This window comes from Manis pentadactyla, chromosome 11 (assembly GCF_030020395.1).
Source record: "Manis pentadactyla isolate mManPen7 chromosome 11, mManPen7.hap1, whole genome shotgun sequence".
NCBI classification, from domain to species: domain Eukaryota; kingdom Metazoa; phylum Chordata; class Mammalia; order Pholidota; family Manidae; genus Manis; species Manis pentadactyla.
In genome coordinates, this window is record NC_080029.1 from 74,859,802 (window position 1) to 74,887,539 (window position 27,738).

The 27,738-nt window shown below is 49.4% G+C and overlaps 2 protein-coding genes across 6 annotated transcripts; one reads left to right on the plus strand and one right to left on the minus strand.

Moving 5' to 3' along the window:
• Positions 1-3,811: 3,811 nt before the first annotated feature.
• On the minus strand, positions 3,812-11,936 carry PCK2 (phosphoenolpyruvate carboxykinase 2, mitochondrial). Of its 2 annotated transcripts, none has more exons than XM_036884449.2 (10): positions 11,779-11,936; positions 9,457-9,702; positions 8,791-8,975; positions 8,502-8,705; positions 7,958-8,145; positions 7,520-7,682; positions 7,047-7,265; positions 5,035-5,172; positions 4,681-4,776; positions 3,812-4,447 (listed from the first exon to the last, which is right to left on the minus strand). In XM_036884449.2, the coding sequence occupies exons 1-10, from the start codon at positions 11,805-11,807 to the stop codon at positions 3,993-3,995; spliced, it is 1,923 nt and encodes a 640-aa protein (XP_036740344.2). In that variant the 5' UTR covers positions 11,808-11,936; the 3' UTR covers positions 3,812-3,992. The 2 variants fall into 2 exon arrangements, with proteins under 2 accessions (XP_036740344.2, XP_036740345.2); XM_036884450.2 differs by lacking the exon at positions 11,779-11,936 and adding an exon at positions 10,677-10,749.
• On the plus strand, positions 9,719-27,604 carry NRL (neural retina leucine zipper). 4 transcript variants are annotated; one of them, XM_036884477.2, is made up of 3 exons: positions 9,719-10,699; positions 23,411-23,823; positions 24,670-27,604. In XM_036884477.2, the coding sequence occupies exons 1-3, from the start codon at positions 10,585-10,587 to the stop codon at positions 25,000-25,002; spliced, it is 861 nt and encodes a 286-aa protein (XP_036740372.1). In that variant the 5' UTR covers positions 9,719-10,584; the 3' UTR covers positions 25,003-27,604. The 4 variants fall into 4 exon arrangements, with proteins under 4 accessions (XP_036740372.1, XP_036740374.1, XP_057344546.1 ...); XM_036884479.2 differs by lacking the exon at positions 9,719-10,699 and adding an exon at positions 11,433-11,745; XM_057488563.1 differs by lacking the exon at positions 9,719-10,699 and adding an exon at positions 21,388-23,259.
• The last annotated feature ends 134 nt before the right edge of the window (positions 27,605-27,738 follow it).

The following is a 27,738-nucleotide window of genomic DNA, read 5'->3' on the forward strand; positions in this document are numbered from 1 at the left end:
AACACACCAGTGAATCGCTACGGGCCTTTCCGGTTCCGTTAGGTACCCTGAGACGCTCCCCTGGCGCTCCAGGATTTGCAGATCTTCTCTAGACCCTCTGTTCTCGCGGTGCTGCCCCTCCGTGGGTTACTGGTCCGCGGAGGGCACGCGCGCCGCCTCTTTTACCTTACTCCAGGCTTCTGTGTAGGGTAACCCGCTGAGTCCAAGGCTTGCCACGTGTCGGGATCCTCGCCCAAGCTGCAAGTTGAGTGATCTTGCTCCGCTGTTGCAAGGGCCCTAGGTCCAAGTTGCACTTGAGCTCTCCCAGCCCGCGCTGTCTTAGACGTGCCGTGAGCACTCCCTCGCGAAGGTGTGGTCCGACCTTCGGGCGACGACTCTTGGTCTCTAGACCGCTAGACTGGAGCCTATCACCTCTGGTCGCGAGGGCAGGTTTCCTGTTGGCGTGCGACCTGTAAAGAGCTCTGGGCTTGGAAGGCTCCCGGCGCTTGGTTTAATGTTCTGAAACCATTGTCTTGAAATTCTTAATTGTTTTTTGAAGAAGCACCCCGCATTTTCATCCTGCTCAGGGTTCTCCTAATTATGTAGCCTGTCCTGCCGGTCACCCATCTTTGGCCAAATTACTATCTGTACCCTGTAACGTTTATTGAAAGCTTAGGATTCTGTGTTTTGTGGGTTATCCAACCTGGAAAATCTGGAATCACTTAAAAAGTGACCATATCCTCCTCTTTGCCCTTTAAATTGAATTCTTCAAGTCCTGTACATTCTTAAACTGTTTAGTTGACGTTTTCACCGTCACCACCAAAAAATCAAATTTTCATTACTTCATGCCTCTCAGTTGATCTGCTGTGTGCTCTCCTCTAATAGTATTTAGATCTTTAGAACCGACAAGTAGTTCACTATTGTTAATCATTTTAAATACAAATGTCCAAAGCTGGTTGTTTTTCACCAGCCTCATTTTGTTACTTCTGCCAAGCAAATATGCCCATAAATTCCTTGCTTGTGTCCACCTCTGCATCTTTCCAGAATTTCTTGTCTGGGAGAAACTTTTCCTCTACCAGTCAGACTCCTTTGTGACCCAGTGGTACTTCCAGGAATCTAGCCAGCCCTATATGCTAAATCTGGCATAACGATTTATGTTCAGCATAGTAATTAATGATTATGGTAAAACACTGTAAACAAAATAGGTCCAAGTACGCCACAATACATGGCAGGATTGGTTAAATAAGTTATGGTCCCTATGGTAGACCAGAAATACCAGGTAGCCATTAAAATGATGTTGTATCTTCTATTTTTGTGCCATGGGGAAATTGTGCAATTTACATTGTTGGGTTTAAAAATAAAGGGGTAGTCAGTTCTGGTGACGTGGTGGATGCAAAAACAATTTGGTTTCAATTTTGCATTAAAAAAGTATAAAAACAGCCAGGTACATTATATCATTAAGTAGTAAAATGGAAAAGGCCTTGCATGAACTAATGACAAAGCATGAACAAAGCAAAGCATTAGTATTAGTGCAATTTTGAGCACCTGAGATCCACAAAAAACAAACAAAACCTTCTGTTAAACTCATCTCCTTAATGTATTTTTTGATTATCCTCTTAGTCTTTTCTCCTTAGCACTTAGAAATCTAGTTTAAAACTGAAAAAAAAAAATTCAAGCCTTTGAAATATGGAACTTGTACATTATTGAATAAAACACTTAAAAGTCATGGTAAATGTTAAGAAAAACAAATCTGAGATTTTATGACAAAAATGAGTCTTAACATCAAATCAGATGCTAAAGAATATAGGATTTCATCTCTGGATCCACATACTGATTTTTGTATGTGTAACTCTGGGGAGAGGAAATCCGGGGGCAAATACCTCTAAAACCAAAGTCAGTCAAAAGGAGAAATAAAGTTTAAAACCCATTTATTGCTTACAAACTGCAGTCTGGAGCTGTCTCTTCCCTGCTCAGGCAGAGGCAACCAAGACCTACCCCCCATCCTTTCAGGTTAGATAAGCCCTCGGTCGCCCAGGTAACTACCCATTGATACGGAGATAAACTACTTCTCTCCACCTCTTGGGAATGCCTGTTATGCAGATGATCTAAAGCCAGGCAAGATATTCTGGAAATACTACAATTTCACCCACAGTATGTAAAAGATTTTTAAGCCTATCATTGTCACTTCACTTATAATATTTAAAAAGTGTATATAAGCATTTATATCTTAGGATATACTATGTGTTCCTTTAAGAGAAACTGGAATCTTTAAAAAATGTAATTAGATTATTTTGATAAACTCTATTGGCCTTCCCTCTCATGATTCTGAAATTTGGTATATTGTTTAGTGACAGTTTGTAAAGGGCTTTTCATTTGAGCAGTTATACTTAAAACCACAGAGGTTTTCTACCTTGAGTACCCCTTTTGGGACTGGTTCTGGTAATTGCTAAGTAAACGTCAACTCGTTGACTTCCTGCCCATTAGCATCTCCACTAGATGGCGGGCTGGGCTAGAGAGGACAGAAGGAAAGGAGGTTTGCTTTCTCCTGCTCTGTCCTCCTTCTCCCCACGTGAGCAACCAGCCTGGTGAGTGCAGAGCTCCTGGGACACGTGTACAGCTTTGGGCAACACAAGGGAAAGTTCTGTCTTCTGAAGTAACCGATGACATGTGTTCATATGTCATCTTCAGCATCCTCTGTAGGAGGAAAGGGTGAAGTACGCTAATTTACCCAGTACTTAAACGTGTTGACTATAAAGCAATTGAGTAATTATGGGATTTCTAATATTCTCAAGTCCTGTGTCCCGAGAACCTGATTTTTTTGTGTGGCAGATAGGAGGCACAGCTGTGATATAGAAGTTAAAAACCCCTTAGCCCTGAGTTTGAATAGGACTATCAGTATGAATTCATGAGGTATTTTATCTTCTTACCCCATCCACCAAAAAGGTCTAGAAACTATGCCCAATTCAGTAGCAATATTTCTACCACCCAGATCTTAAAATACCTTTACCAAAAGAAAGAAACCAGAGCTTGAAGAAATGACTGATTTTAGGTCTGGGGCAGGAAAGTACAAGATGAGCAAGGAACCAGATAGCAAAGAAGCCAGCAGACACTATCAGGTTAATGTCAAAAGGCCTCAGGAGCCAAGCTTTCATGGCCAACGATGGGACAACTGAGCATTAATAAAGGTAATTTAATAAACACTAAGTATGTTAAAATCTATGAGTTCATAATAGGGTATGTAAGTGTATGTGTAACTAATTGGTCACCTTTATAGAAGATGGTAGGAAACCAAATGATTATATTGACTCTGTATCTTTATCTGTAAAATGGTACCTGCTCAAAGAGTTGTTTTGTAGTGTGCTTAGAACGGTGCCTGGTGCACAGAAGGTACTATAGAAATGTAAGCTGTCTTAATATTGAATAAGCTTTCATGAGTACTCTCTGAGTCTCGGATTCAGGTCAGGCAGGAGGAGGAACAGGTTTGAGAATCGACTGGAACTGTGTTACCAGGGAATGGGGTTATAGAGGCTTCTGCATCTCTGAATTAGAGCTCAGGAACTTTAGGTCTGGAGGCTGTACTGAGTGGCTTTTCAAACCTCACCTTTTAATACCTCAAGACACAGAGTAGACTATGCCATCTTCCAGCAATTCCTACTTACATGGTGCAATGGGAGAACTTCCTGTGAGACAGATCCTTGATACCACCAGGCAGCACCAGGCCAGGCTGCACTGGGGATCCAACTGCTTGTACGTGCTGGAGAAGATGACTGTGAAATTGTTAGAGGGAGGTCTGTGAAGATAGGCAGGAAATGAAAACAGCAGAAACGTTACGTAAAATAAATGAGCATCTCATTATTGGACAGTGTGTTGGAGAAGGTTTGTGGCCTGGTCTCATGGCACTCAGAAGATATTAGTTCTATCAGATTGCTCATATTTTCTGCAAGCCTGGTGGCTCTCCTATTTCTAGATGGGGGGCACAGTGCTGTGCTCTCTAGCTTTCCTGGAGCCTCAGGTCACATTTTGCGCACACGTGCCTCCAGGGCCTCCAGCTCAGCCAACACCTCCTTGGGCAGATCCTGGTTGACCTGCTCTGTCAGGTAGCTCCGAATGTCATGAACCTCCTGTTCCCAGAAGTCCTTGGGGAGTGAGAACAGCTGGGTAGTGTCTATGGCTCCCAGGCCTTTGAGATCCAAGGCACCTTCCTTTGGCACTAGCCCGATGGGTGTCTCTCGGGCACTGTCTTCTCCCTCTAGCCGCCGGCAGATCCAGTCTAGCACTCGAGCATTCTCTCCAAAGCCTGGCCACAGGAAGCGACCTGCCTCATTACGCCGGAACCAGTTGACATGGAAGATGCGGGGTAGCCGGGCCCCCTTGTGCTCCTCCATGCTCAGCCAGTGTTCTAGGTAGCGCCCAAAGTTGTAGCCGAAAAAGGGCCGCATGGCAAATGGGTCGTGCATAATGATCTTCCCTGGGGAGAGTAGAAGAATGGGTAAGGAATCTTCCTCCTCACTGGAGAAGGGCACCCTGTATCCAGCTGGAGGAAGTTGTGAAATGGTGGTGGTTCTGGCATCTCCTCAGGTCAGGGTGAAGGAAATAGATCAGGAAAGAAGATACATGTGGAAAGGGGCGGCAAGAGGTTTGGCCCAGGAAGGGAGAGGAGGCAATGTGGGCACATGGGAGGGGCAAAGGGAGGGCACTCACCTTTGTGTTCAGCTGCAGCAGTAGACTCAGAGCGCATGGCGCTGCCCACAAACACCCCGTGGCGCCAGCTGAAGGCCTCATATACCAGGGGTACTCCTAAAACACCAATGAACGGGGTCTCAGGCTGCCTTTTTCTCTAGACCCTCACTTCATGCCTTCTGGTGATCTTGACTCCTAGTCTCTCCTAGGACCTCAGCTTCCCTCCAATTTTGCGTTCTCCAGGGGACAGCTCTAGAGAGAGACAGTGGGTCATCCAGGCTGAGGCTCTCTGAATTTTAAGCACAACAGGGAGGTGGGTCCTGATACAGAGCCAGACCCTTTACTGAGAAGGCATGGAGCTCACTTGATGTTTACCTTTGGGTCTGCGGCCTCCAAAGATGATGGCGTCTATGGGAACACCCTCGGGGGCCTCCCAGGCTGGGTCCATGATGGGGCACTGGCGAGCCGGGGCACAAAAGCGAGAGTTGGGATGTGCACAGGGCTCCTTGTCACCTGGCACAGGAAATACAAATTCCATCACTTCCAAGGGCATGTGTACGACCAGCACATACATACATTTGTTTGTACTCTTGCACATTTATTTTTGCCTTATCAGTTCCCTGCAATCTCGTGTGTTAAGGAGCAGGGAGAAAGGAGCCAGGATATTTCCTCCAAAAGACTAAGTTATTTATTGAGAATGGTGCTGCCAGCTGAGCTATGTGAGGAAAGAGTGGGAGAGGAATTGGAGTTCAGCAAGATATTAATGTGTATGCCAAGCTATAACCACTTGGCACTGACTAGTGCTCAAGGGAATAGGGCACATATTGGCATAAGGTTATAACAGAAATTTTCCCCCAGAAACTATTTCTTTATGGGATTATTATTTAAATACTCAAACCCAAAGCAAAAACTGAGACCATCAGGTTAGTATTTCAGACAATTGACTTTCTATCAGCAAATGGGGGAAGACAGAATCTCCTGAGCTATCAAAATGCAAATGGGAATTGATTTTAATCCTAGCAGAATTTTGGTGATTTCTCTGGGTGTCCTCAGACTGATGGAGTGCAAGTGCTTAAAGAACTCAGACAAGGATGTAAACTGAGGAGCCCAGGTCATTTGGCTCCTTTAGGTACCCTGGAGAGGGGATGGGACCAAGTCAGTGGCATAAGTGTAAAGCACAATCATGAGGGACCTGAATGGACATGGTACCTTCTCTGCTGGAAGTTGCTGGTCAAACCTAGGGGCAAGGGAGTCAGAGCCAGCCCCCCAACCCCACTCCTGTTCCTGCCTCCATTCTCATATAAGAGCTGTCCCTTACACTTCTCTCTTGCACTTTCATCAGCCCCCAATCCAGGACCCTAGCACAGGGTATCTTATTCTGAAAATTGAAGCGGGGCAGGCCACACCCTAGTCATAGCCCTGAATCCAGAAATGATGAAAGGGTTGGGGAACGAGCCTTCAGGGAAATATGAACACTTCTTGGATTTCCCAGTTGGGTGGAGAGGCTGAGGAGGGTTAATGATGGTGTAAGAGAAAATGAAGGGTGTTAGATGAGGAGGCTGATTGCTAGGCCAGTCTGGAAAACTTGAATGTAGGCTTCAGTGACCACATTGACCATCCCCTGCCATGTTCTTCCTTGTTCCCATCCCCAGGTCTGTGGGTTCTCTGGCTGCCAAAGGCCACTGAGAGCTGAAGGTCCAGAGTGCAGGGTGAGGGTGAGGGGCAGGGCAGCAAGGCACCAGGGGTAACGACAGGGTTTGAAACTAGCTTCTAGAAGAGACTAAACAACTGGCCTGATTTCATTTGGAGAAGAATTGGGGTGTATTATTTTGGAGGGACAGGGGAAGGTAACGGTAACATCACCGACCTTTAGATGATGGCTATTAGGTAAAAGGATGGTGGAAACCAAGTGTCATGGGGAGGGGCAGGCTTCCTCCTTCCTAATGGGTTGAAATTTTATGGATTGTGCTTTGAGCCCAATTCCTTCTGTAATAACTTCCAAGTTATTCCCTTTCTTTTTCCTTTTTAAAAAAATATCCAGCTTATTGAGGATTTACCACCATTTGGCACTGTGCTAAACCCTTTGCGTGCACTATTTAATTCAATCCCCCAACAACCTGATGAGATAGGTACTACAATAACCACCCAACCCACTGATGGGGAAACTGAAGCTCAGGGCAGTAAACAACTTAGCTAGCTCACAAAACCAGTGCTTGGTGGAGTTCGGCGGTGAACTGAGATCTTGCCTAGGAATGGAAGCTGAGCATTTATAACTTCTTGTGCCTCCCAGTGTCCCTGAAAGATGGCTGCAGATTGTTGAGAAGGTTCTTACATCATCAAGGTGCCAAGCCCTGGGGGCAACGTCATGACCCCCGTACCCCACATACCAGGTTTCCAGGGTTTGCCCAGCCAGGAGGTCACAGTGACACCAGGTGGAAGGGGCTGGTCAATGCCCTCCCAGTACACGCCGCCATCACTGGTTTCAGCCACATTGGTGAAAAGAGTGTTACTCTGGATCGTGGCTATGGCATTGGGATTGGTGGTGGCAGAGGTGCCAGGGGCCACCCCAAAGAAGCCATTCTCAGGGTTGATGGCCCGGAGTCGACCTGTCAAGAGAAGTGAAAGAAAGAGCCAACCAGGAAGAGTTGAGCAACGTGGAAGGTCCTGTTGTGCCCCTCCCTGCCATGAGCTGGACTCTGGATATGATGATAAAGGCTTTGTGTGTCTAGGGCAGCTGGGCTGCCAGGAGGTACCAGGCAGGGTCAATTGTTTAGGAAAAGGTTCTTACTGACAAAGTTCACCATGAGCAGTGGAGAAGAGACTCCTGTACTCTGATAAGTGTGGACCCAGGGCCTCTCACCATCACTGTCAAACCTCATCCAGGCGATGTCATCCCCCACACACTCCACTTTCCAGCCTGGCAGTGCTGGCTGCATCATGGCCAGGTTCGTCTTGCCACAAGCACTGGGGAAGGCGGCTGCCACATAGCGCTTCTTTCCCGTGGGGTTGGTAATACCCAGGATCTGACCGTTAGGAGAGAAGGAACAAGGAGGAGGTTGCTAAAGGTCTGGCATATGATTCACTGAACAGGTGCACCGCCTTGCCGCAGGGCCTGGGGTGGTGGCAAGGGGAAGCCCCTGACATTCAGCCTAGGGTGAAAGCTTTGGGCATTTGGAAGAGTCCTTGTCCACCGGCCTGGCCTGGCATCTGGCAGTGAGGAGGCAAGGCTGAGACTGAGTGATCAGGCCCCACCCCTGCCCTGACCCCACAGCTGCCCAGATCCTCACCAGGCCCTCACCAGCATGTGCTCTGCCAGCCAGCCCTCATCCCGGGCCAGCCGAGAGGCGATTCGAAGGGCAAAGCACTTCTTGCCCAGCAGGGAGTTACCACCATAGCCGCTGCCGAAGGAGACGATCTCCCGCTGGTCAGGCATGTGGCCAATCAGGGTTTTCTCTGGGTTGCACGGCCAACGGCTCACTGGCTCCCCTGGGGACAATGGGGTATTGGGGCTGCTGGCAGGGGCAACAAGAACTGGGGTGTCAGGGGCCCTGAAGGGATCAGGGATTGGCAGGAGAGATACTAGGGAGCAGTGGTGGTGCCAGTGGGTGGCTAACCCCCCCAAAACATCCATCAGTTTCCCATACCCCTATTCCTGGACATGGTAATTGATTTTTCTCAATCTTGTTCAAATTGTCCTACCAACACAGCTTCACCCCCAGCCCAAACTACTGCCCTAAATCTTGGGAATTAGGTGTCTCACTAATTGGGATGGATAGGATTTGGGGTTCCCTCTGAAAGCAAGCAGACCTCTCGGTCCTCCCCTGGGCAGAGCAGGCACTCACCTTGTCCAGTGAGGGGCTGGCCCACAGAGTGCAGACACTTCACAAAGTTACCATCTCCCAGAGCCTGAAGGACAGGCGTCCCCAGCCGGGTCATAATACGCATGCTTGCCACCACATAGGCTGAGTCAGTGAGCTGCACTCCGATGCGGGACAGTGGGGAGCCCACAGGACCCATGCTGAATGGAAGCACATACATGGTTCGGCCTGTGGAGGACAGTGCCATCTGGATGAGGGTTCCAACCTGTTCATTCCTTCAGCACCCCTGCTTCTGTGTCCCTGCCGTGGTTACCCTGCATGCAGCCTGGAAACCTCTCATCCACAGCTTGCTGGAACTCAGCTGGGGACATCCAGTTGCCCAGCTGCCCACGGGCCCCACCAGCCGGGAGGGGCACTGTGTCCCGTTGAGAAGGAGTTACAATCACCGTCTTGCTCTCTACTCGCGCCACATCCTTGGGGTCTGTGCGGGCCAGCCAGCTGGGGGAGAGGAAATTATCAGGAAGATGTGGCCAGCAGATATGCCTCATGCCCAGACCCATCTTCCAAATCCAACTTTGACTCTAGGTCTTATGTTGGCCTTATTTTTTCCCATCAAGTTTCACCTCAGCTGCTTCCTCTAGCTTTTGTCCCATCTAAGGGGTACAGAGGGGTACTGGGCCTGAGTTCCCTCGGCTCTAGCCCTCCAAAGGCCTTTGCCCCTAGCAAAAACTCCCTGAACTTGTGAGTTTAAAAAAAATTAAAGAAAAGAAAGAGCAAGGGCATTTATTAGTAGCTTCTTCACTTAACATAAAAATACAAAACAATCCCAACAATTCCTTATTCTGTTTCTTCCCAAAGCTCCTACTTTGCTCATTCCATTGGGATGGCCTAGATATATCTGATTTTTTCTTAGTAAACCCAAAATAGCCTCAGTCAAGGCAGCTGCCCCCACCTTTGGGACACTGGGCTCAGGGCTTACCAGTTATTATATTTGGGGAGCTTTTGGATGAGTCCCTGCTGCTCCAGCAGGGCCAGCGTGGCAGTGTTCTCAGCCTCTGTCCCATCACAGATGTGGATGCCCTCTGGTTGGCACAGGCGGGCACTGCGTTCCACAAAGTCTCGAACCCCAGCAGGCAGCTGGCCCAGATTCCCATTGAGTACCTGCAAGGTCTGGACACTGCGCTGTGATGACCAGCCCCAGGGGCTTAGCCCATGCCAGCTAAGCCTGCAAGAGAAGCAGCAGAGTGGTAATGAGCCAGGTGTTAGGAAGGATGGGCAAGTCAAGGGGATAGAACACTTGGGCTGCTGGGGAGCATGCTAAAACAGGTCTGGGTGCAGGTGCCATAAAGAACAGGTTGGAGAAAGTGTGTGGGATGAGTTCAGGTATATCCTGTGGCCTCGATGAGGCTTCATGAGGGCGTCTCCTAGTTAGCAAGGGACAGGTATTGCCAAATGAGGGTAAAGGCCCATGCATGGCTGTGTGGAAGTGTATGTGCCGGCATGCTGATGTTACTGTTAGCTTAGCCCATGCTCATTTTTAACTATGTCTGGTCAATTTTGGAAATAAGCAGATGCCCTATGGCCTAGTTGTCAATAAAACTGTGCCCAGGTGGTAGTTCATGTGTCCAGTGTTTGAAGCTTTCACCCCTGTTCTTTCCATTCTTAAGAATAGTTTTTATAAGCTAACAAGGCATCAGTTTTCATTTTTCCTTCTGGTGTCTGTGCTGTAAGCCTATGAAAGCCTCAAGCAAAGGACTCAGTCTTTGAATGGTACTATCCCAGGTTTCTAGATTAGGACTCCTGCATAAAGGGTAGGTGACTGGATGTTGAGGTTCCAGGCATCAGATTTGCTGCTGTCCACCTGGGCCAACAAGGATTGCATGAAATGTCATTGCTGGATAGGTATTTTTGAACCCTGTAGAAGGGTGACTGTTGGGGAATGTCACTGGCTGAGGTTCATGCCCTGGTTCCCAGGAGAGCAGGGTCCCTGTTGTCTATCCCCTCACACCCCGGGAGAGGGAGAAGCCGAGTCTGCTCTGATTGGCCTGGACCCAGGGTGGAGTGACCCAGAGAGCAAAGGCCAAGGGACAGAAGTTTCTCTACTCCTATGCCAGGGCCTTACCCACCAGAAACTGCTGCACACACCCAGACCATGTGGTCCTTTCCCTCCCCTGGCTCTCTTTCCCAGAGGACACATGCCTGGAGAGCTTTGGGTGTCCATGGTAGGGTGGACCATCAGATTGCTGGAAGTTCAAACTCAGAGGGTGTAAGCCTGGGGAAGGGAGAAAGCTCAGGCCATGGATGCAGAAGCTGGAGCCTGGCTGGAGCGGGAGCTGGGGCAGCTTCCACCAGGCAGAGCTGGCCCCAAGGAACGAAGAGGAGGGCTCCTAGGACTTGCTGCGTCAGACAGTTTTCCCAGAGCATTAATTTTAAAGGCATACAGTCTTGGGGAGAGCTTCTCTCCACAAGGGGCCTGGCTCAGGAAGTCTCTTGTGAGGCTCCTCCTCTCAGCTTCAGTTCCCTAAGAGGACCCTTCTTCTTTTCCTCTGCTCCAGAGACCACCACCCACAAGGGCTGGCCAACTGGAGCCAGCTGTGGTGTTAGCTCAGACTACGGGATAAAAGCTGGGGAGAACGGAGGCTACAGAGGGAAGACAGGAAGCTGTGAAAAGGGGCAGAGGGCAGGGCCTAGGGACTACCGTCCTGGACAGGGGAGGAAGTCAGCCATGTAAGAACAGAGGGCAACTTAGCCCTCTCCCCCCACCTCGCTCCCTCCTTCCCCTAGCCCCAGGTTCCTAGGGCTGCTGCCCGGCCTCCCGCCAGACTTCAGTCTGCAGGAGGCCAGAGTGGATGTTTACCTTCTACCTTCTTTCGGGAGCTCTGAGCTCAATCCCCCCGGGACCATGCACCCTTGACCCCAGGGCCCTACTGCTCCCCGTCGCAACCTGGCGCACAAGCGTTACATCTGTAAAGGAGAGAAGACCCAGAGCTAGGGCTCAGCCGGGAGCGAGAGCGGAGGGAGAAGGAAGTTCTGAGAGTGGCAGACAGCGCGGTCAAAGACCAGCAAAGCAGAGTTGGGGAGGAGGGGACGGAAACCGAGAGACCCGGAGCGCCTGAGGCCGCCCCTGATCTCCGGAGAGACGCACGGACCGAGAGGCCTATGATCGAAAAACACTCGGCCCCTGCCCGTCTCCTCCTCGGCTGGCTGGCGAAGGCGTGAGCGCGGGACAGCGCAACTGGCAGCCCCGAGGGGGCGAGCGCGGTGGAAGGTGCGGGTCGGTCCCGGGCTGGGGATCACTCACCGCAGGCCGGGGCGGTACACAGCGGCCATGGCACCTGGGGCTGCGGGATGGCTACAAGAACCGTGCGGAGCCGGGTAGATGTGGAAGGCGGGGAAGGAGGGAGAGCGGCGAAGCGAGGGGGAGCAAAAGGCACGGCGGGAGGCGCTTAAAAAGGAGGCGGTCGGGCAGGCGCAGGGGCGGAACCTAACAGAGACCCTCTCCCCGCCCCGCCAGCCTGCTAGCTCTCTCCGCCACGGGGCTCCAGGTCCCAGGTCCGCCTGGCCGCCGCCCCAGTCCCCCAAACCATCTCTCCCATTGGAGAACTAGGTTCTGTCCTCTGCTCCCCCTTCTCCAGGCCCCGCCTCGCCCTTGCACATGATGTAACTTTGAGGACTCTTGCTCCTGGGAGATAGTGACAGGGAGACATTAGGTGGCAAACAAGCTAGGAATGAGGGGGAGGCCAGGGACAGAGGACCCCCGGAGGCTGGAAGTCTAGAGGCCCGCGTTTGGGCATTGCCTTTCCCCTTCTTCCTGGGACTGAGCACGAGGAGCCCCAGGCTCTTCTGTTTTCAGGCCCCCAAAGCTAAGGTCCCCTCACTCTCCAGCTCCCACGTACTCATTTCTTTACTGCCTGATGAGGGCTCCCTTCTGCTTGCCGTCAAAATGGTGGTGTCTGTCCACCCCAGAATCTCCTCTTTGGGCTTCTACCTTGGTGATCTTCTGCCCATTTTACTGAAGAATTCACCTGCCCCACCCAGCCACCACCATAAAATCCTCAGGTATTTACTCAAGTATGTCTGTGTCTGGACATCTTGAGGCAACTGGGTATCACTCCAGATACCACAGCACCTCAAACTCAACTTGTCCATGGTAGGCATCTGCCCAGCATCCACTTCCCTTTCCTGGTAACGGCACCCTGATGTTCCTTCGAGCAACCACCTCTGTCTGTGTGGTCATGTGGGCCTTCTGCAGGCAGAGGCTCCGTTTGGCCAATGTTGGCAACAGCAAGTGGGAGTATTTGGGGATGGGCATGAAATACCACTCTGGGAATTTTTCTGCGAACTTTCAAACTGAGCTCTTTTTGTGCCAGAGTTGCTGAGCTGGTAGTTGACAGGCCTGGAGCTGCTGGGTGTCAGCTTGTCAGTGAGATGCAGGAACCTGCCTGAGATGCCTAGAAGAAGCAGAGCAGAGGGATAGAGCTAGCCACAGATACCTGATTTCAGTTAGAGGAATCAATACATATCTTCTCTTACTTAACCTAATTTTAAGTGAATTTCTGCCATTTGCAACAGAAATGATCATGATTCTCAGATTTCTCAGAGTTCTGTGCTGAAACATAGTAGGAGGAGAACTGGCCTTCAGCCTTGGGCTTGTTGCTGGCTCTTATCTCTTCCACCCAGGCTCCATCCTGGACTCTTCCCTCCAATCCCCACATCTGAACTCTGTCACCTACTCTGCTACAAACAGCTACCTCTATGGCCACCCTTTGGGATTAGAGGTGTGTACATCACTTCCATAATCCTGTATCTGCTTCATGACTCTCATATCTCAGTGAATGGCACCATAAGCTACCCAATTGCCCTAAAGGAACCTGAGTCAGTCTAGACTATTCCTTTCTTACATTCCAATGACAGTCAGACAACAGGACCTTTGGATTTGTACTTCATAATTAGCTCTCAAATCTGTGTCTATACCCATGGCCACTGCCTTAGTTCAGGGCTTATCTCTCACCTGGCTTTAGGTGATAGCTCCTGTCTTGCCAATGGGTTTCAGCCCCAGGCAAGTTCAGTATGGATTCAGTGTGACCAAAGAAAATGACAGCAAAACATTCTTGGGGTGAAAGGGTTATACCCAACTTCATTTCCAGGTGGCAGGTCAGTAACTAAAATCCCGTTCACTCAAGCGAGTCTGTATGCAGCAAGCCGGTTTCTGCCTCTGGGCCCCTCTGTCCGCACAGCCATTCCGCACAGCCATTCTCTGGGCCTCTCTGCACAGTTGTCCCACACAGCATCCTCTGGGCCTCTGTCCTCAGCGCTGCCACCACTCTGGCCTCTGCTCTGCTCTCCTGCAACCTTGCAGCCCTGCCACCGTGTCGCGCGCAGAGCACTGGGTGGAGCTCTTTTTATAGAGTCAACAGCCATGTATTGCCCACAGGTGTGCAGTGAGCTAGTCAGCCATGGCAAGGTGAGAATCCTGGCCACAGGAACTCTCATTTTATCCAGAGCTCCTAAGCCCCCTCTTGCCCTCCTGCCTCTCCAAATGGTACTCCTCCCCTCCCACCAAGCTACAATGCAAACTCTGCATGTAAGTTCCCTTTGTAGAGTTAAGAGAGAGGGATAATGTTTCTTGGGTAGACAGTAGGTGGCAGGCTCTGCCAGCAGCTTTACATGCATCATCCCATTCAGTTTCACAATCATCCTGTTTTACAGATGTGGACACTGAGGCTTATAGAGGTTAAGTCATTTACTCAAAGTCTCACAGTTGGTCAGCAGGAGAAATGAAATCTGAATCTAATGAGTCTTTCTGAATCTAATTACCAAGTTACTATTTTCCCTGCACTATCCTATACTGCTGCCTTGATTTGCCATTGAAAAGAAAAAGATCATATCACTCTCAGGCTTACAGTCCCTTCCCTGTGAGGCTTCCTATCCCATAGGAGCTGATGTCCTTCATAATCTGGCTCGTATTTATCCAACATTATCATTCCACCTCCCTACTTGCTGCCTTCTCTCCTATATACCAAACTCTGCAGTGTGCAGAGCACTTCCAAGAGCCCTTTCAGCCCTTCAGATTTAAATTAAACATCACCTCACAGGTGAAGCCAGTTTGCCCCTTAGAATTATCTAGCTCATCTGTATTGCTTCTCTGCTGTGTACATACCTGTACTTTTGGACTTACCACACTTTCTTATAATTGTTTTTGTGCCTTCAACACTTGAGCGTTAGCTTCTTAAAAGGACCCAAAATAAGTCTTGTTTTTATCCCAGCTTTTAGCAGAATCTGGCCTGTAACACGTAACTAATAAATGGTGGTTGAATGAAAGAATGAACAAGTCCCACATTTCTGAATCCTTCTTCCCTATTCCAGTCTTCCTTAACTTTAGGCAGAGTGAGCAAGACTCCTGTGAGGATTCCCTGCACTGATTGGCTACATTTTTGTTCAGTTCCCTGGTGCTCCTCTCCCTCCTGGCCTACGAGCTGGCCCAGTGTCCATGGCACACCACCAGGAGGCAGAGGGTGGCCAGCTTCGGCCAGGTCTGCATTTTCTCTTCCCAGGCCCTGCGTCTGGCCCTGTGGTGGGTGCTGTAGTGTGCTGCCGAGATCCCTCCTTCAGGATCTTGGTGCTCATTGTCCCAGCCACTGAGTGTTGGCAGCTGATGGCTCACAGCTGAATACTTCCCTGAGAACTACCTGTGGCTGAAGGCAGCTGTCTTGCCAATGCAACACACCTTTCCTGGGGTAGCAGGTACTCAGTGACTGATTGATGCAGAGGTACAAAGGCCTTGACCCTTTGCCTCAGTTTCGGACAACTCTGAAGGTCTCTCCCAGCTCTAGGGCTCCTGTGAAATCAGCTGAAGCCTCTGTTGCAACTGAAATGCATTTCCACCTCTCCTGCCTCGTTCTGCTCTTCCACTCCTTTGGAAAGTCCGCTCCAATAAACAACCTGTACATAAGTTTTCATCTCAGAGTTTGTTTCTAGCTTAAGATATTCCCCAAATTCATCATGAATACTGTATTAGTGCCCCTATCTGACTCTGATTTGATTTTTGCCTTTCTCTGTACTAAATCCAAAGTGATCTTTTCTAACACAATCTGATCATGTCACATCCCCTCTGAAAATCCTTCAGTAGCTTCTCACAGCTCTTAGAATAAAGCGCAAATCCTAACCTTGGCCTACAAAGCTCTGCATGATCTGGCCCCTGCTGACTTCTCCCCCATTTCCACCATCCTTCCCACTTCCTTGGTTCCTACTCTCTGGCTATCCTGGTCTTTTTTAAATTTTGTGAACATGTCTGCCTCTTTCCTGGCCAGAGCCTTTACATACATGCTTTGTGCGGCTTGGAATCCCTGCCTTCTCCAGACCTCCAGATAGGGTCACTTTGTACTCACCTGACCAGTGTCAGTTAAATGTGACTTCCTTAGGCAAGCTGTCCCTACAGTGCTACCCTCTCCCATGCCCCCACATTAGACTGGGTCTTCATGAAATAAAGTCTCATATGCAGCACCCTGCCCTTCTTCTTCATAGCACTCACCTCAGTTATAATGGTTGTTTCCATGTAGGCCCATCCTTAATATATGTAGGGCCTGGGGTAAGAGTACAAATAGAGGCTCGTAAATCTTGTGTTGAAATATTTAAAATGCAGTACTCAAGCTAACAAACTTAAATAAAATATGTTCTATTCTACCTTGACAAGTACATACATAATGGTCTGGTTCAACGCTGGATTCAAATTTGGATTTTATTTGGACTCCTCAGGATTTTACAGCGGAATGTGGTGGCGTGGGGAGAGGCAGCTTTGGGCCACTGGCCCTCAAGTGTACTTCTTTTCCCACACATGACACCATCTTGTACTACAGGGACATACATGGGGGACTACATATCCCAATTCTGTCAGCAGCTTCCTGCCACTGTCAACAGTCACCCCTTGGCCACCCTTTGGATCCAGAGATATGTGTACTAGTACTGTGGCCCACCCTTGGGAGGGTGAACCCAAGGAAGGGGTCCATGTGGACCTTAGAAGTGGGCTTGGGGTCCTTTGGGCAGGGAATTTTTGGGTAGTTGGAGTGTGGTCCAGAAGCAGATTGGCTGCGGTCAGAGGCCCGGACTCTTTGCCCCAGAGGGTGTGCCACAGTCACAGAAGGGCCAGGAGTGAAGCCTCCAAAGCACAGGGCTCATGGCAGGGACCACTCTTGCCCAGGCCTAAGGGCAATACATTGATGTTTCTCTGTTTCATCAGCCTGTACACTCCACAGAGGCAGCCTGCTTTACTGAGTCTGTCTGATGTACTGGAATATCCCTAAGGCCTAACCCAGAGCTTGGTGCAGAATAGATGTTGAATAACTATTCGTCAAATGAATGTAAGCAGTAGACCACAAAGAGGTTTGAGGATTTGGATCCACTACCAAAAGCCAGAACTAGGAATGAGATTGGGTGGGTCATACAGGGCTCCAAAAATGGGTGTGCAGGGCAGAGGAGTTAGCGATGACATGCAGGAATACTATCTCCTCTCTTCTCCTTCCTTTTAGTTTACTAGCCCACTTCTCCAGACCCTTTGCCTGCCTGGCCCTCTCTGCCCATGGCCTAACATCCTTCTGCCCATATCTTTCTACCTTTTTGTTCTTTGGCCACTGTTCTTCCTGTGTGGTCTGACCAGCTATCTATCTGTTCCTCTGCATTTGTTTCTAGTTCTCAGTCTCCAGTCTTACTTTCCTTTGTCCCTTTCTTTTTATTTTATTTTATTTTTTTAATGAAGGTTTCACATGAACAACATGGTTTCCACATTCACTCATATTATCAAGTCCACACCACCCCCACCATTGCAGTCACTGTCTATCAGTGTAGTAAGATGCTCTAGAGTCATTACTTGTTTTCTCTGTGTTGTACTGCCTTCCCCATGATCTGCCTATATTATGATTGTGAATTACAGTGCCCTTAATCCACTTCTCCTTCCCTCCCCACCCACCCTCCAAAACCCCTTTGGTAACCACTAGTCCCTTCTTGGAGTCTGTGAGTCCACTACTATTCTGTTGCTTCAGTTTTGTTTTGTTGTTGTACTCACAAATGAGTGGAGTCACTTAGTACTTGTCTTTCTCCACCTGGGTTATTTCACTGAGCATAATAACCCTCTAGCTCCATCCATGTTATTCCAAATGGAAGGATTTCTTTTCTTTTTATGGCTGAATAATATTCCATTGTATATATATATATATATACCACATCTTCTTTATCCATTCACCTATTGATGGACACTTAGGTTGCTTCCATATCTTGGCTATTATAAATAGTGCTGTGACAGTGACTGTAGTGGGGTGTGTGTGGGGGACTTGGTGAGGGGGGAAGCCTGGCAAACATAGTGTTCTTCATGTAATTGTAGATTAATGATAGCAAAAAAAAATTAAAAATGAACAAACAAACAAATAAATAAACAAATAGTGCTGTGATAAACATAGGGGTGCATATGTCTTTTAGAATCAGGGATCTGTTTTCTTTGGGTAAATTCCTAGGAGTGAGATTACTGGGTCAAATGATATTTCTATTTTTAGTTTTTTGAGGAACCTGTATATTGCTTTCCACAATGGTTGAACAAATTTACTCTCACCAACAGTGTAGTCGGGTTCCCCTTTCTCTGCATTCTTGCCAGCATTTGTTGTTTCTTGTCTTTTGGATGTTGGCCATCCTAACTGGTGTGAGGTGGTATCTCATTGTGGTTTTAATTTGCGTTTGCCTTATTATTAGCAATGTGGATCATCTTTTCTTTGTGCCTATCGGCCATTCGAATTTCTTCTTTGGAGAAGTGTCTGTTCAGATCCTCTGCCCACTTTTTAATCGGGTTGTTTTTTGGGTGTTGAGGCGTCCTTTGTCCCTTTCTTCTACCACTTTTCTACTTGTAGTCCTGTGCTCCTATCACCTCTCTTGTTACCACTTCCGCCCTTCTTGGTTCCCTCCCAGAAGCCTTCATTTCTCTTAGTCCCCCATGGCCTTTTGGCCACTTCGTCCATGTGCCTGTATCCCTCTGTCTCCTTTAACACAAATCCTTGGGGATCTCCGGACTTGCTCCACTCTCTAACCCAAGGCTACTACCTCCTTAGCTAAGTCTTCTTTCCTCCTTTCCTCTGCCTGTCATTCCTGGAGTCCACCTAGCTTTATCTTCTTCATCCCTAGTTTCCTGTCCCCAGATGTCCTTGAACCAGTCAGTCTTGGTATGTATTTTCTAGCCTCTGAGTTCAGCCCTGCCAAGAGGACCCATTAACCCCCTCTACCTCCCCACTGGCTGTCACAGCCTCTCCTTTCTGTCCTGGGTCCTTTTCTCTGGACCAGCCCTCACTTTCCAGACTTCCTTCTCTGGTCAGTGGTCCCTGGTCTGGGCCCTGACCGGCTCAGCTTGCCTGAGCTTGTTTAGTCTGACTCCTTCAGCCCGTTAGCAGCTTAGCCCTCCCGCCTCTCCTCTGAGCTCTCCAGTAAACAAGAAGATCAACGTAGACCTGACAGCTGCTTGGGGGCAAGTGTCTGGCCAAGCCAGACCAGGCATAAAAAAGGGCCTGTATTCAACATTTCCTGCTCCTTCCTCAGCTAGGGAAGTTCTGGAGTCTCTTTCCTGATTATTTGCCTCAGAGATACAGTTCATTGGCTTGTGTGTGGGATTCTGGGTCTCCATGATCCCCATTCTCATTTTGTGGCCTTATTCCTAGGGCTTGATTCTTCTGCAAAATCAGCACCAGATCCAGGCAATCGCACCGAGGAGCCTTTCTACCTGAATAATGACAATGGTCTCTGCTTGACAAAATGCAGGCCAGGTGTGGGAAGAGAATGATGTCATCTGATCTAGGTCATCTTCTATGTGTGTAGAGAGCGTGGTAGGAGAGACCACTCATGTACACACACACACATCCCCCACAAGGGAAGCTGAGTTGACTGTAGGCATTCTTTAGACCAGTGGTTCTCAAACTTTAGTGTTCATCAGAATTGTCTGAAAGGCTTATTAAAACACAGATTTTTTTGGCTCCATCCCAGACCTTCTGATTCAGTAGAGGAGAGGCCAGAGATTCTGCACTTTTAACAAGGTCCCAGGTGCTGCTGGTAAGGCAACCACACTTTGAGAACCGCTGTCTTAGATCATCTGAATTTACTACACCCAACACCTAAGGCTGGGACCAGGTTAATTTTTTTTTTTTGAGAGGGTATCTCTCCTATTTGTTGATCAAATGGTTGTTAACAACAATAAAATTCTGTATAGGGGACTCAATGCACAATCATTAATCAACCCCAAACCTAATTCTCAACAGTCTCCAATCTTCTGAAGCATAACTAACAAGTTCTTACATGGTGAACAAGTTCTTACATAGTGAATAAGTTCTTACACGGTGAACAGTGCAAGGGCAGTCATCACAGAAACTTTCGGTTTTGATCACGCATCATGATCATGAACTATGAACAATCAAGTCAGATATGATTATCCATTTGATTTTTATACTTGATTTATATGTGAATCCCACATTTCTCCCGTATTTTTTTTTTTAAATAAAATGCTGAAGTGGTAGGTAGATGCAAGATAAAGGTAGAAAACATAATTTAGTGCTGTAAGAGGGCAAATGTAGATGATCAGGTCTGAATTTTTTTTTTACTGTGAAATTATTGTGTTTAATAAAACAAGTTAGAATTCATATTAATTTCATGTTTAACCAATGAAAAATGTTTAACTAAGGATAGTTTTCTCATTATACTTCCAGTTTCACACAGTCATAAAGAAAATTACAATTTTTTATACGTTTTGTTTTAATCTGAAAATAGTATGAGTTGTTTCTAGAAAAGAGCAAACATTTTTTACAAAAATAAGTCTTTCATTTCTCTTTTATACTTTAATCAGGGATTGTAGTTAGTTTCAATATATGATGCTAGCTATATTAAAGGTGAGAAAATCAGAAGTACATATATTTATTAAATGAGAATTTTTTGTTTAGTTCACTAAACTATTAGAATTATTAGAATCACATTTAACCACATTTATTTTTATATTTATTTTGGTATCATTAATCTACAATTACATGAAGAACATTGTGTTTACCAGGCTCCCCCCTTCACCAAGTCCCCCCCACATACCCCTTCACAGTCACGGTGGGACCAGGTTAATTTTTATAATTGATGAACCTTGGGGCTGATGAACACCTAGCACCCTTTGGGTGGGGAAAGAGGACCCATTAGCCCCACGGGAATATTTGGGTACCCTCAAAAGGTAGGGTAAAGCCTTTAACTCCTGGAGTTCTAGTACAGACCCTATTTAAACATCTTCAGACAGGTTTAAACATCTCCGTGGCTAATTCCTAGTATCCCTGTTCCTACTTCCACTTGGGGATGACAGCTCTAAGAGGTGTTAGGGGATTAGGCTGTACATGTAGGTCACCCCCCAGCCATCTGGGAACCAGGAGGCGTGAGAGAGGAAGAGAGAGGTACAGAGACACACACGGGGAAAAGGCGAGAGGAAGCAGAGGGCATGTGAGGGCAGTCTTCAAAGTGCCTCAGATGGATTGGTGGTGATTAGATTTCAGTGTCCTGCGGTGGCCTGGAAGGAAGGAGCAGACTTGCCCATTCTCCCTTTTCCTGTTTCTTCTTCTAGCTGGGATACCTGTCCTGGACCTGGGTCAGCAAGTATGGGAGAGAGGCTGAGGACTGGATGGCCAAGTCCGGAGATTCACTGTGGGGATGGTTCCTTATCTTTCAGATGCAATAGCTGTGAGGGGCATGGGGCTAGTCATGGTGGAAGTAAAGCAGGGGACAGAATGTGTGGGATGGGAGGGCTTCTATCCCCCAAAACACTGACAAGGGGCTGCAGAGCCTCAGCAGGTGAGGGCTTGGGAGCTTTTCTGGCCCTTTTCCAGTCTCAGGCTTTCAGTCTCTGAGCCCTGAGGGCTGTGTTTACATGCGGGTGGCAATCACTGTGTATGAAGCTCTGTACTGGGGAACTGAGCTCATGAGGGTGGGACCATCTGGGAGGAGCTTTATTGGGTAGGATGCTCTCTCTCCTTCCTTGAGAACAGGTATTCTTGTCCTCTCCTCTCATTCCCCTCAAAACCCCAGGCCAATGAGATATGCAAATGATCCCCTTACCTCATTGGTTGGAGGCCTGAGGCCCACAGATGACCTCAGAGAGCCAGTTCTTTAAGACTGACCTGGGGGCTCTGTGTCCACAACCCCTTGTTCTGAGCACTGGGGCACTAGGCCCTGCTCAATGGGGCCTCCAGTCTCTGAGGAAGCTGTGTCTGCTGGCCTCTGACACTGACCACATCATCTCTGCCATCCCTAAAGTGAGTATGTCTGGGGCCTAGCTGGGTGCCAGGCCTTTCACCTAGAGCTCCCTCTGACACCTGCTGTCTGCTCACTGTTGTCTGTTTTCAGGAATTCTCACATTTCTGTCCCCTGCTCCACTCCCACCCTGACTGGCTTTTTGTCCCTCACTGCTGTCATATCAGAAAGATAAACTACTCCCCCTGCTCTCTGGACACCCTTCTCAGTGTCTTACCTTCTTCCTTCCAATGATCAGTTCCTTCTATTTGTGTCTTTCTTCCAACCCCTCTGTCTACTCAAGGGTGAGCAACCTTTCTCTGTGGCAGGAAGAGCAAGAGAACTTGTCCTTCCTCCTGTCTCTCTGGGAAGAGCCTGAGGGCCTGAGGTGTGGTTGGAAACAGGGCTACCTAGGCTTGGAGCACCAAGATGGAGCCGAAGTCTAAGCCCCGCGATAAGCATTCTCTTTCTTGCCCCTTCTGGGGTTTGGTGGGGGCGAGGGGAGAGAGGGGTGCTTTTGGAACTGGGAGCTGGGCTAGGGCTTGGGACATCCACACTGGGAAGGATCTTTGAGGTTATCTAGCAAGAGGTTCTTCAGGTGAGCACATGCTCCATGGTTGATAACACAAGAGGAGAGTTCCTTGGTGACATAAGTTTGGGACACTCTGTATTGAAGTTGAATGGATGGTCTACTGAAGGACTTCTCAGATTGATATGCTACGGGGCTTTGTGAATGTGCAAGAGGTGGGGATGGGAGGCAACATTTCTCAAAATCACCTAAACACAGACCTCTTCTTGGGTATTTCTCAGACTTAGTGTTTCACAGAACACTCTTTGGGAAATGTTAAAGTCTAACTGCCTTCACTGAACAGAAGGGGAAACTGGGGTCAGAAGGGGTCAGGTGATCTGCTGAAGTTCACATAACATGGCAGGTGCTGAACAGAAGGAGAAAAACCAGTCTTGGTTGGTTTCCATTGGAGAGATTGGCCTTGGGGAAAGATGGTCACTACTCAGTCCTGATCTTTCTATAACTGATTCTAATATCGTTCTTGTTTCCTTGGGAAGTCTCTTGCTTCTGTAAAAGGGATGAATTGATTGATTAATCCATAGGACAGAAGACTGAGGGTCTTCTATGTGCAAGGCACTGGACTGGGTGCTCTGAGAGACAGAGAGGTATAACAGCTTGTTATCCTTATATTTTAAAATTCACAGCATATATGCCATTGCATTGTCCTAAAATATACACATGCTCTGTTACAGTTAATTAAGCAAAAAATTGTAATTGCTTAGAAATGGAATGATGCCTCTTGAGATAACAGAGCCTCTCAGCATGTCCTAGTGCTGGAGTTGGGAGCACTGCCACATTCCTCTTGTTTTTCATAGGTCCCAGAGGCACCAGTGGGGCCAGAGGCTGTGCTATGTGCTATCCTCCCCCTCATTCAGGCCTTTAAGCTGCTAGCCCTGATCAGGAGTCCCTGCCACCTGTAATGTTACCCCCAACCCAGAGGTGAATATTCAGGGAACAGGGCTTAATCATGACCCTGGCTTTCCAGAACTCTGACTCCCCAGGGCACTTGGGTTTTGTGGGGGGCAGGTGTTGGTGAAGAAGGCAGGCAGGCAGCCTGCAGGTGCTTCAAAACTCTCCTCTTTTTTTGCAGGTGCACCCCACCCCTCCCAATCCAGCCCCAGAATGGCACTGTCTCCCAGCCCCCTGGCCATGGAATATGTCAATGACTTTGACTTGATGAAGTTTGAGGTAAAGCAAGAACCCTCTGAGGGGCGATCTGGCCCCCCAACAGCCTCAATGGGCTCCACACCTTACAGCTCAGTGCCTCCTTCACCCACCTTCAGTGAGCCAGGCATGGTGGGGGCTACAGAGGGCCCCCGAGCAGGCCTGGAGGAGCTGTACTGGCTGGCCACCCTGCAACAGCAGCTGGGGACAGGGGAGGCTCTGGGGCTGAGTCCTGAGGAGGCTGTGGAGCTGCTGCAGGGTCAGGGCCCAGTCCCTGTTGAGGGGCCTCATAGTTACTACCCAGGGAGCCCAGAGGAGACAGGAGCCCAGCATGCCCAGGTGAGTGATCAATGAGCTGACCTGTGGGCGGTGTGGTGAGGCAACAGCCCAGAAGAGTGAGGAGCGTTGCCGGAGAGGGTTACTGACTGGAGACAGAGGGCAGGAAAAAGAAGGGCCCTTAAAGAAATCAGAGAAAACTGAGTTCTGCGTCTCCCTTTTTGACAAATGGAGGGAAATGTATAGGTCAAACCCCAAGAAGAGGGAGAAGATAAGGTTACAAGAGGATGGAAATGGAGGAGTTGAGAATTAAAGGGCATCAGACAGCGGCTGATTACGGGTGGGTAAATAGTCGAGGAAACCAGGGAAAGGCTTGTGCGTGGAATGGGGTGGAGTTAAAGCTGGGAACGTGAATGAGGTTGGCCTTTTGGTGACTTCATGCCTCCCCAGCCCCCAACCTTCTCAGGAAGGATTGGGGCTCATCGTATTAATTATAGACACAGATGGGGTTGTTGAGGACATTCGGACGTAATCCAAATCCTCTGGGGCCACAGGATTCCGGCCTTCGGTACAGGGCAGAGCAGAGAGGTGTGTTGAAGGGGCGGGGTCTGTCTGGGCCCGGGTCCAGGGCCACGTGGGTTCCTGGAGCCGGATGCTAGCACTGCGCAGGGGTGGCGAGGGGTTCGGGTGAGCCATTGGCTCACCTGACCGCGGGGGGCGGGTATTCAGTGCGGGGCGGAGCAAAGGGGCTAGGTTCTGCCGGCTGGTAGCTGTAGACGTGCCCGGCCGAGTGAGGGTCTGGGGCGGGGTCTAGACTGCGAACTACTTTTGAGTGGAGGAGCGTACATTTAGGTCCAGGTGGGAGCCGGGGACCGGCGCTGACCCAGATTTTACCTGTTAATTCTGCAGCTGGCTGAGCGGTTTTCGGACGCGGCACTGGTGTCGATGTCGGTGCGGGAGCTAAACAGGCAGCTGCGGGGCTGCGGGCGCGACGAGGCCCTGCGGCTGAAGCAGCGGCGTCGCACACTGAAGAACCGCGGCTACGCGCAGGCCTGTCGCTCCAAGCGGCTGCAGCAGCGACGCGGGCTGGAGGCCGAGCGCGCCCGTCTGGCCGCCCAGCTGGATGCACTGAGGACCGAAGTGGCACTCCTGGCCAGGGAGCGGGACCTCTACAAGGCTCGCTGTGACCGGCTGGCGTCGAGCGGCCCCGGGTCCGGGGACCACTCCCACTTCTTCCTTTGAGTCGCTTGGGGCCACGGAGTGGTGGACTGGGTGGCGGGGGGTGGGGACCACCCAGTAGGCACCTGTACCATTCTCCAGATGGCTACTGAGTGCCTTCAGGTGCCAGGCGCTCCCTTGTATGACCATGCAAGTTTCCCCAAACTACCTGGACTCGCAAGGCATGGTCCGTAGGTTAGGTGCTGGTCATTTTCTGGAAGAGGGGTCTGAGACGTCCCTTCACCCTCCACCTCCTTCCCCACCCCACATGATCAGGACATAGATCTGTAGGAGCCAGTGCCAGGCACTTGGGTGGAGGGTGGCATGGCTGGGTGACTGGTGATTGGGAGGTGAGGGAGTGGTGCAGCTCCTCCCTCAGTTTAGATTTTAATTCAAGGTTCTCAACCTATAGTGCATTAAGGTGGTAATTAGCAATGAAGCTATATTTTCATTCCCAGGCTTGTAACCTCCCCGTTTTAGGACTTTGGCATTTTCAAGATTGCAGTTGCCAATGGCAATACAGACTAGGAACTCTATCCAAGAGGCTTTCTTTCAACCCAACCCAGTTACCTCCAGGGCCCAGAGCAGCAAAGGCCAGAAGAGCTTGGGTGGTTGGTGTGGGCTGGGAGAGAACCCTGGGCAGGAGTCTGTTGACCCGGGTGCTAGTCTGGCTCTGCCACAGATACCATTGTTACCTTGTGCAAATCAGCTCCCCTGGTCTTGGTTATTTCTAGTCCTCATTTTGATTGAATGACTTCTGACACCTTTCCACTGCTGGCATCTCCTTAATGTGGCAGTCCCAATGGTCTCCCCAAGATAACCTCACCAAAGGGACTTTTTGTCCTACTCCAGCTTCCTAACTGCAGTCTAGGCAGGGGATGGGGCCATGCACGGGGCTCTGGGCTGCCTTAGCCTCCAGACCTGAATAGGGTGCTCCTGCTAAGGGCTGAAGTGAGACTATTCCCAGCATGACAAGGAGCTGAGAGAATGCAGCTTTTGTGAATTAAACTTTAAGTCCAGGCAGAACTTTACACTATTGGTTAAATGTTCCTGTAGTTTAAGGAGTTTTCATTCTTTATCCTTGCTCTGAGCTTGTGTGTGTGTGTGTGTGTGTGTGACAGAGACAGACAGAGGAGAGAGAGAGGGAGGGAAGAATGGAGAGGAAGAGAGGGAAACTGGGAAGTGTTACCTGGGCTGAGTGGTGCATCTCAGTTCTGGAGGCCCAGTGAAAATGGGGTTGGGGGTTGGGGATTGAGCCACATGGAGCACCCTCTCCTTCCCCCACCAATGCACTGAAGCCCTGGAACAGCAGTGACGAGGCCAGGCCTGCCTATGGCTGTCCTGAGGTCTCACAGTTGCTATGGTTACGAGCCCTCTCCGTTCATCTGCCTAGGGAGAGAATGGGTGGGGGCTCTGGGCAGAGCAGAGGCTTTGAGCTGGGAGCAGCTACCTCACCAGCCACTGTTATAGGTCGGCTATGGAACATAACAAATGGGGAGAAGCAGTTAGGGGTGGGGAAGAGGCTCCCATATGTCTCTTCCTTTCTGCCCCCTCTATCTACCGTCACCCCATCTGCCTCTTCCTATCACAGTTCTCATTCTCTCCCCCTCCTATAGCTCATCCCTTCTCCACTCAAGAGCCTGTGATGGGAAGCCTCTTCTCAGTATCCCCCAGGACTTTTTTCCCTACTCTCTTTCCCACCACTGGCCACTGGCTACCCTTTCTGTCTCTGGCTTATGGCACCTTTAGCCTCTTCTTCATCCCCTTCCACGTGCATAGTTGAAGGGAGAGGCTGGGGCAGGGAGGGTCAGTCCAGGAGCTCAGTTCTTTTTCCCTCTGGACATCACCTGTGTCCTGCTCTCTGGAGCTGTAATCCAGACCCAGTACTGCTCTTGCACGCCCTCCTTAACAGTACACACATGGGCAGAGACGCCCATCTACAAGGGACCTACACCCATACATACAATCAGCCACATATACATACACCTGGGTCTCAACATGAGGGTTACACCAAAGTTGCACAGAAGTGGTTAAGAGTGTGGGTACCTTAGTCAGATGGGCCTGCACTCAAGTTCCAGGCCTACCAGTTCTTTGATCATGGGTGAGTTTAAATCATATCTCACTTGACGTCAGAAAAACGGAAAATAATGGTAACTACCTAGTGACAGCAAATGGATTTAAAGCACTTAGCACAAAGCATCTCAGATGCTAAACAATGTTTGTTTCTGTTGTTAATGTTCAGTCCACAGCTGACTTGCTGAACTGAGTTCATAGTCATGGAGAGTCAGGGAGGTGCAGTGTGTGGACATGCACACACATTCACATACCCCAGAACACCAGGCTGCACAGACCTGAGATTCATAATTAACTGGCAGGTCTGCGGCCCTCCTTCAGTGCCCCAGCACCCTTCTCGGCCCGCCCCACAGCTGTGTGGGGGCTGGAGTTCAGCCCGTGGGGGACTCAGCTGGGCTTCTCTGGAGACAGCTGTGAGAGGCATCAGCCTGCCCCCCTGACAGCCCCTTATTATCCCCTCATCTCTGGTAATTAACCCCCATGGTGCATGCGCCCCCTGGCGTTGAGAGGTGAGGGCAGGGACTCCTCAGATCCCAGTGGCCTACCGTTGGGGTGAAGCTGGAACATAGAGACATCAGGCTGCCTGGGAGCTCTGACTCTGATCTGGAACCATGCTGGCCTCCTTCATTAATGATGTCTATGGGGGTGCTCTGAAATGCCGAGTGGGCATCTGAGGCATGATAAGTG

Excerpts from the sequence above, each read along its gene's own strand:
- NRL (XM_036884477.2), top strand. The coding sequence starts at position 10,585 with ATGCCAGGGCCTTACCCACCAGAAACTGCTGCACACACCCAGACCATG. Across the intron at positions 10,700-23,410 it reads GAGAGCTTTGGGTGTCCATG|GTGCACCCCACCCCTCCCAA; the intron begins GTAGGGTGGACC and ends CTTTTTTTGCAG. Across the intron at positions 23,824-24,669 it reads CAGGAGCCCAGCATGCCCAG|CTGGCTGAGCGGTTTTCGGA; the intron begins GTGAGTGATCAA and ends TTAATTCTGCAG.
- PCK2 (XM_036884449.2), bottom strand. The coding sequence starts at position 11,807 with ATGGCCGCTGTGTACCGCCCCGGCCTGCG. Across the intron at positions 9,703-11,778 it reads GTGTACCGCCCCGGCCTGCG|GCTTAGCTGGCATGGGCTAA; the intron begins GTGAGTGATCCC and ends CTTCTCTTGCAG. Across the intron at positions 8,976-9,456 it reads CTCCCCAAATATAATAACTG|CTGGCTGGCCCGCACAGACC; the intron begins GTAAGCCCTGAG and ends CCTCTCCCCCAG.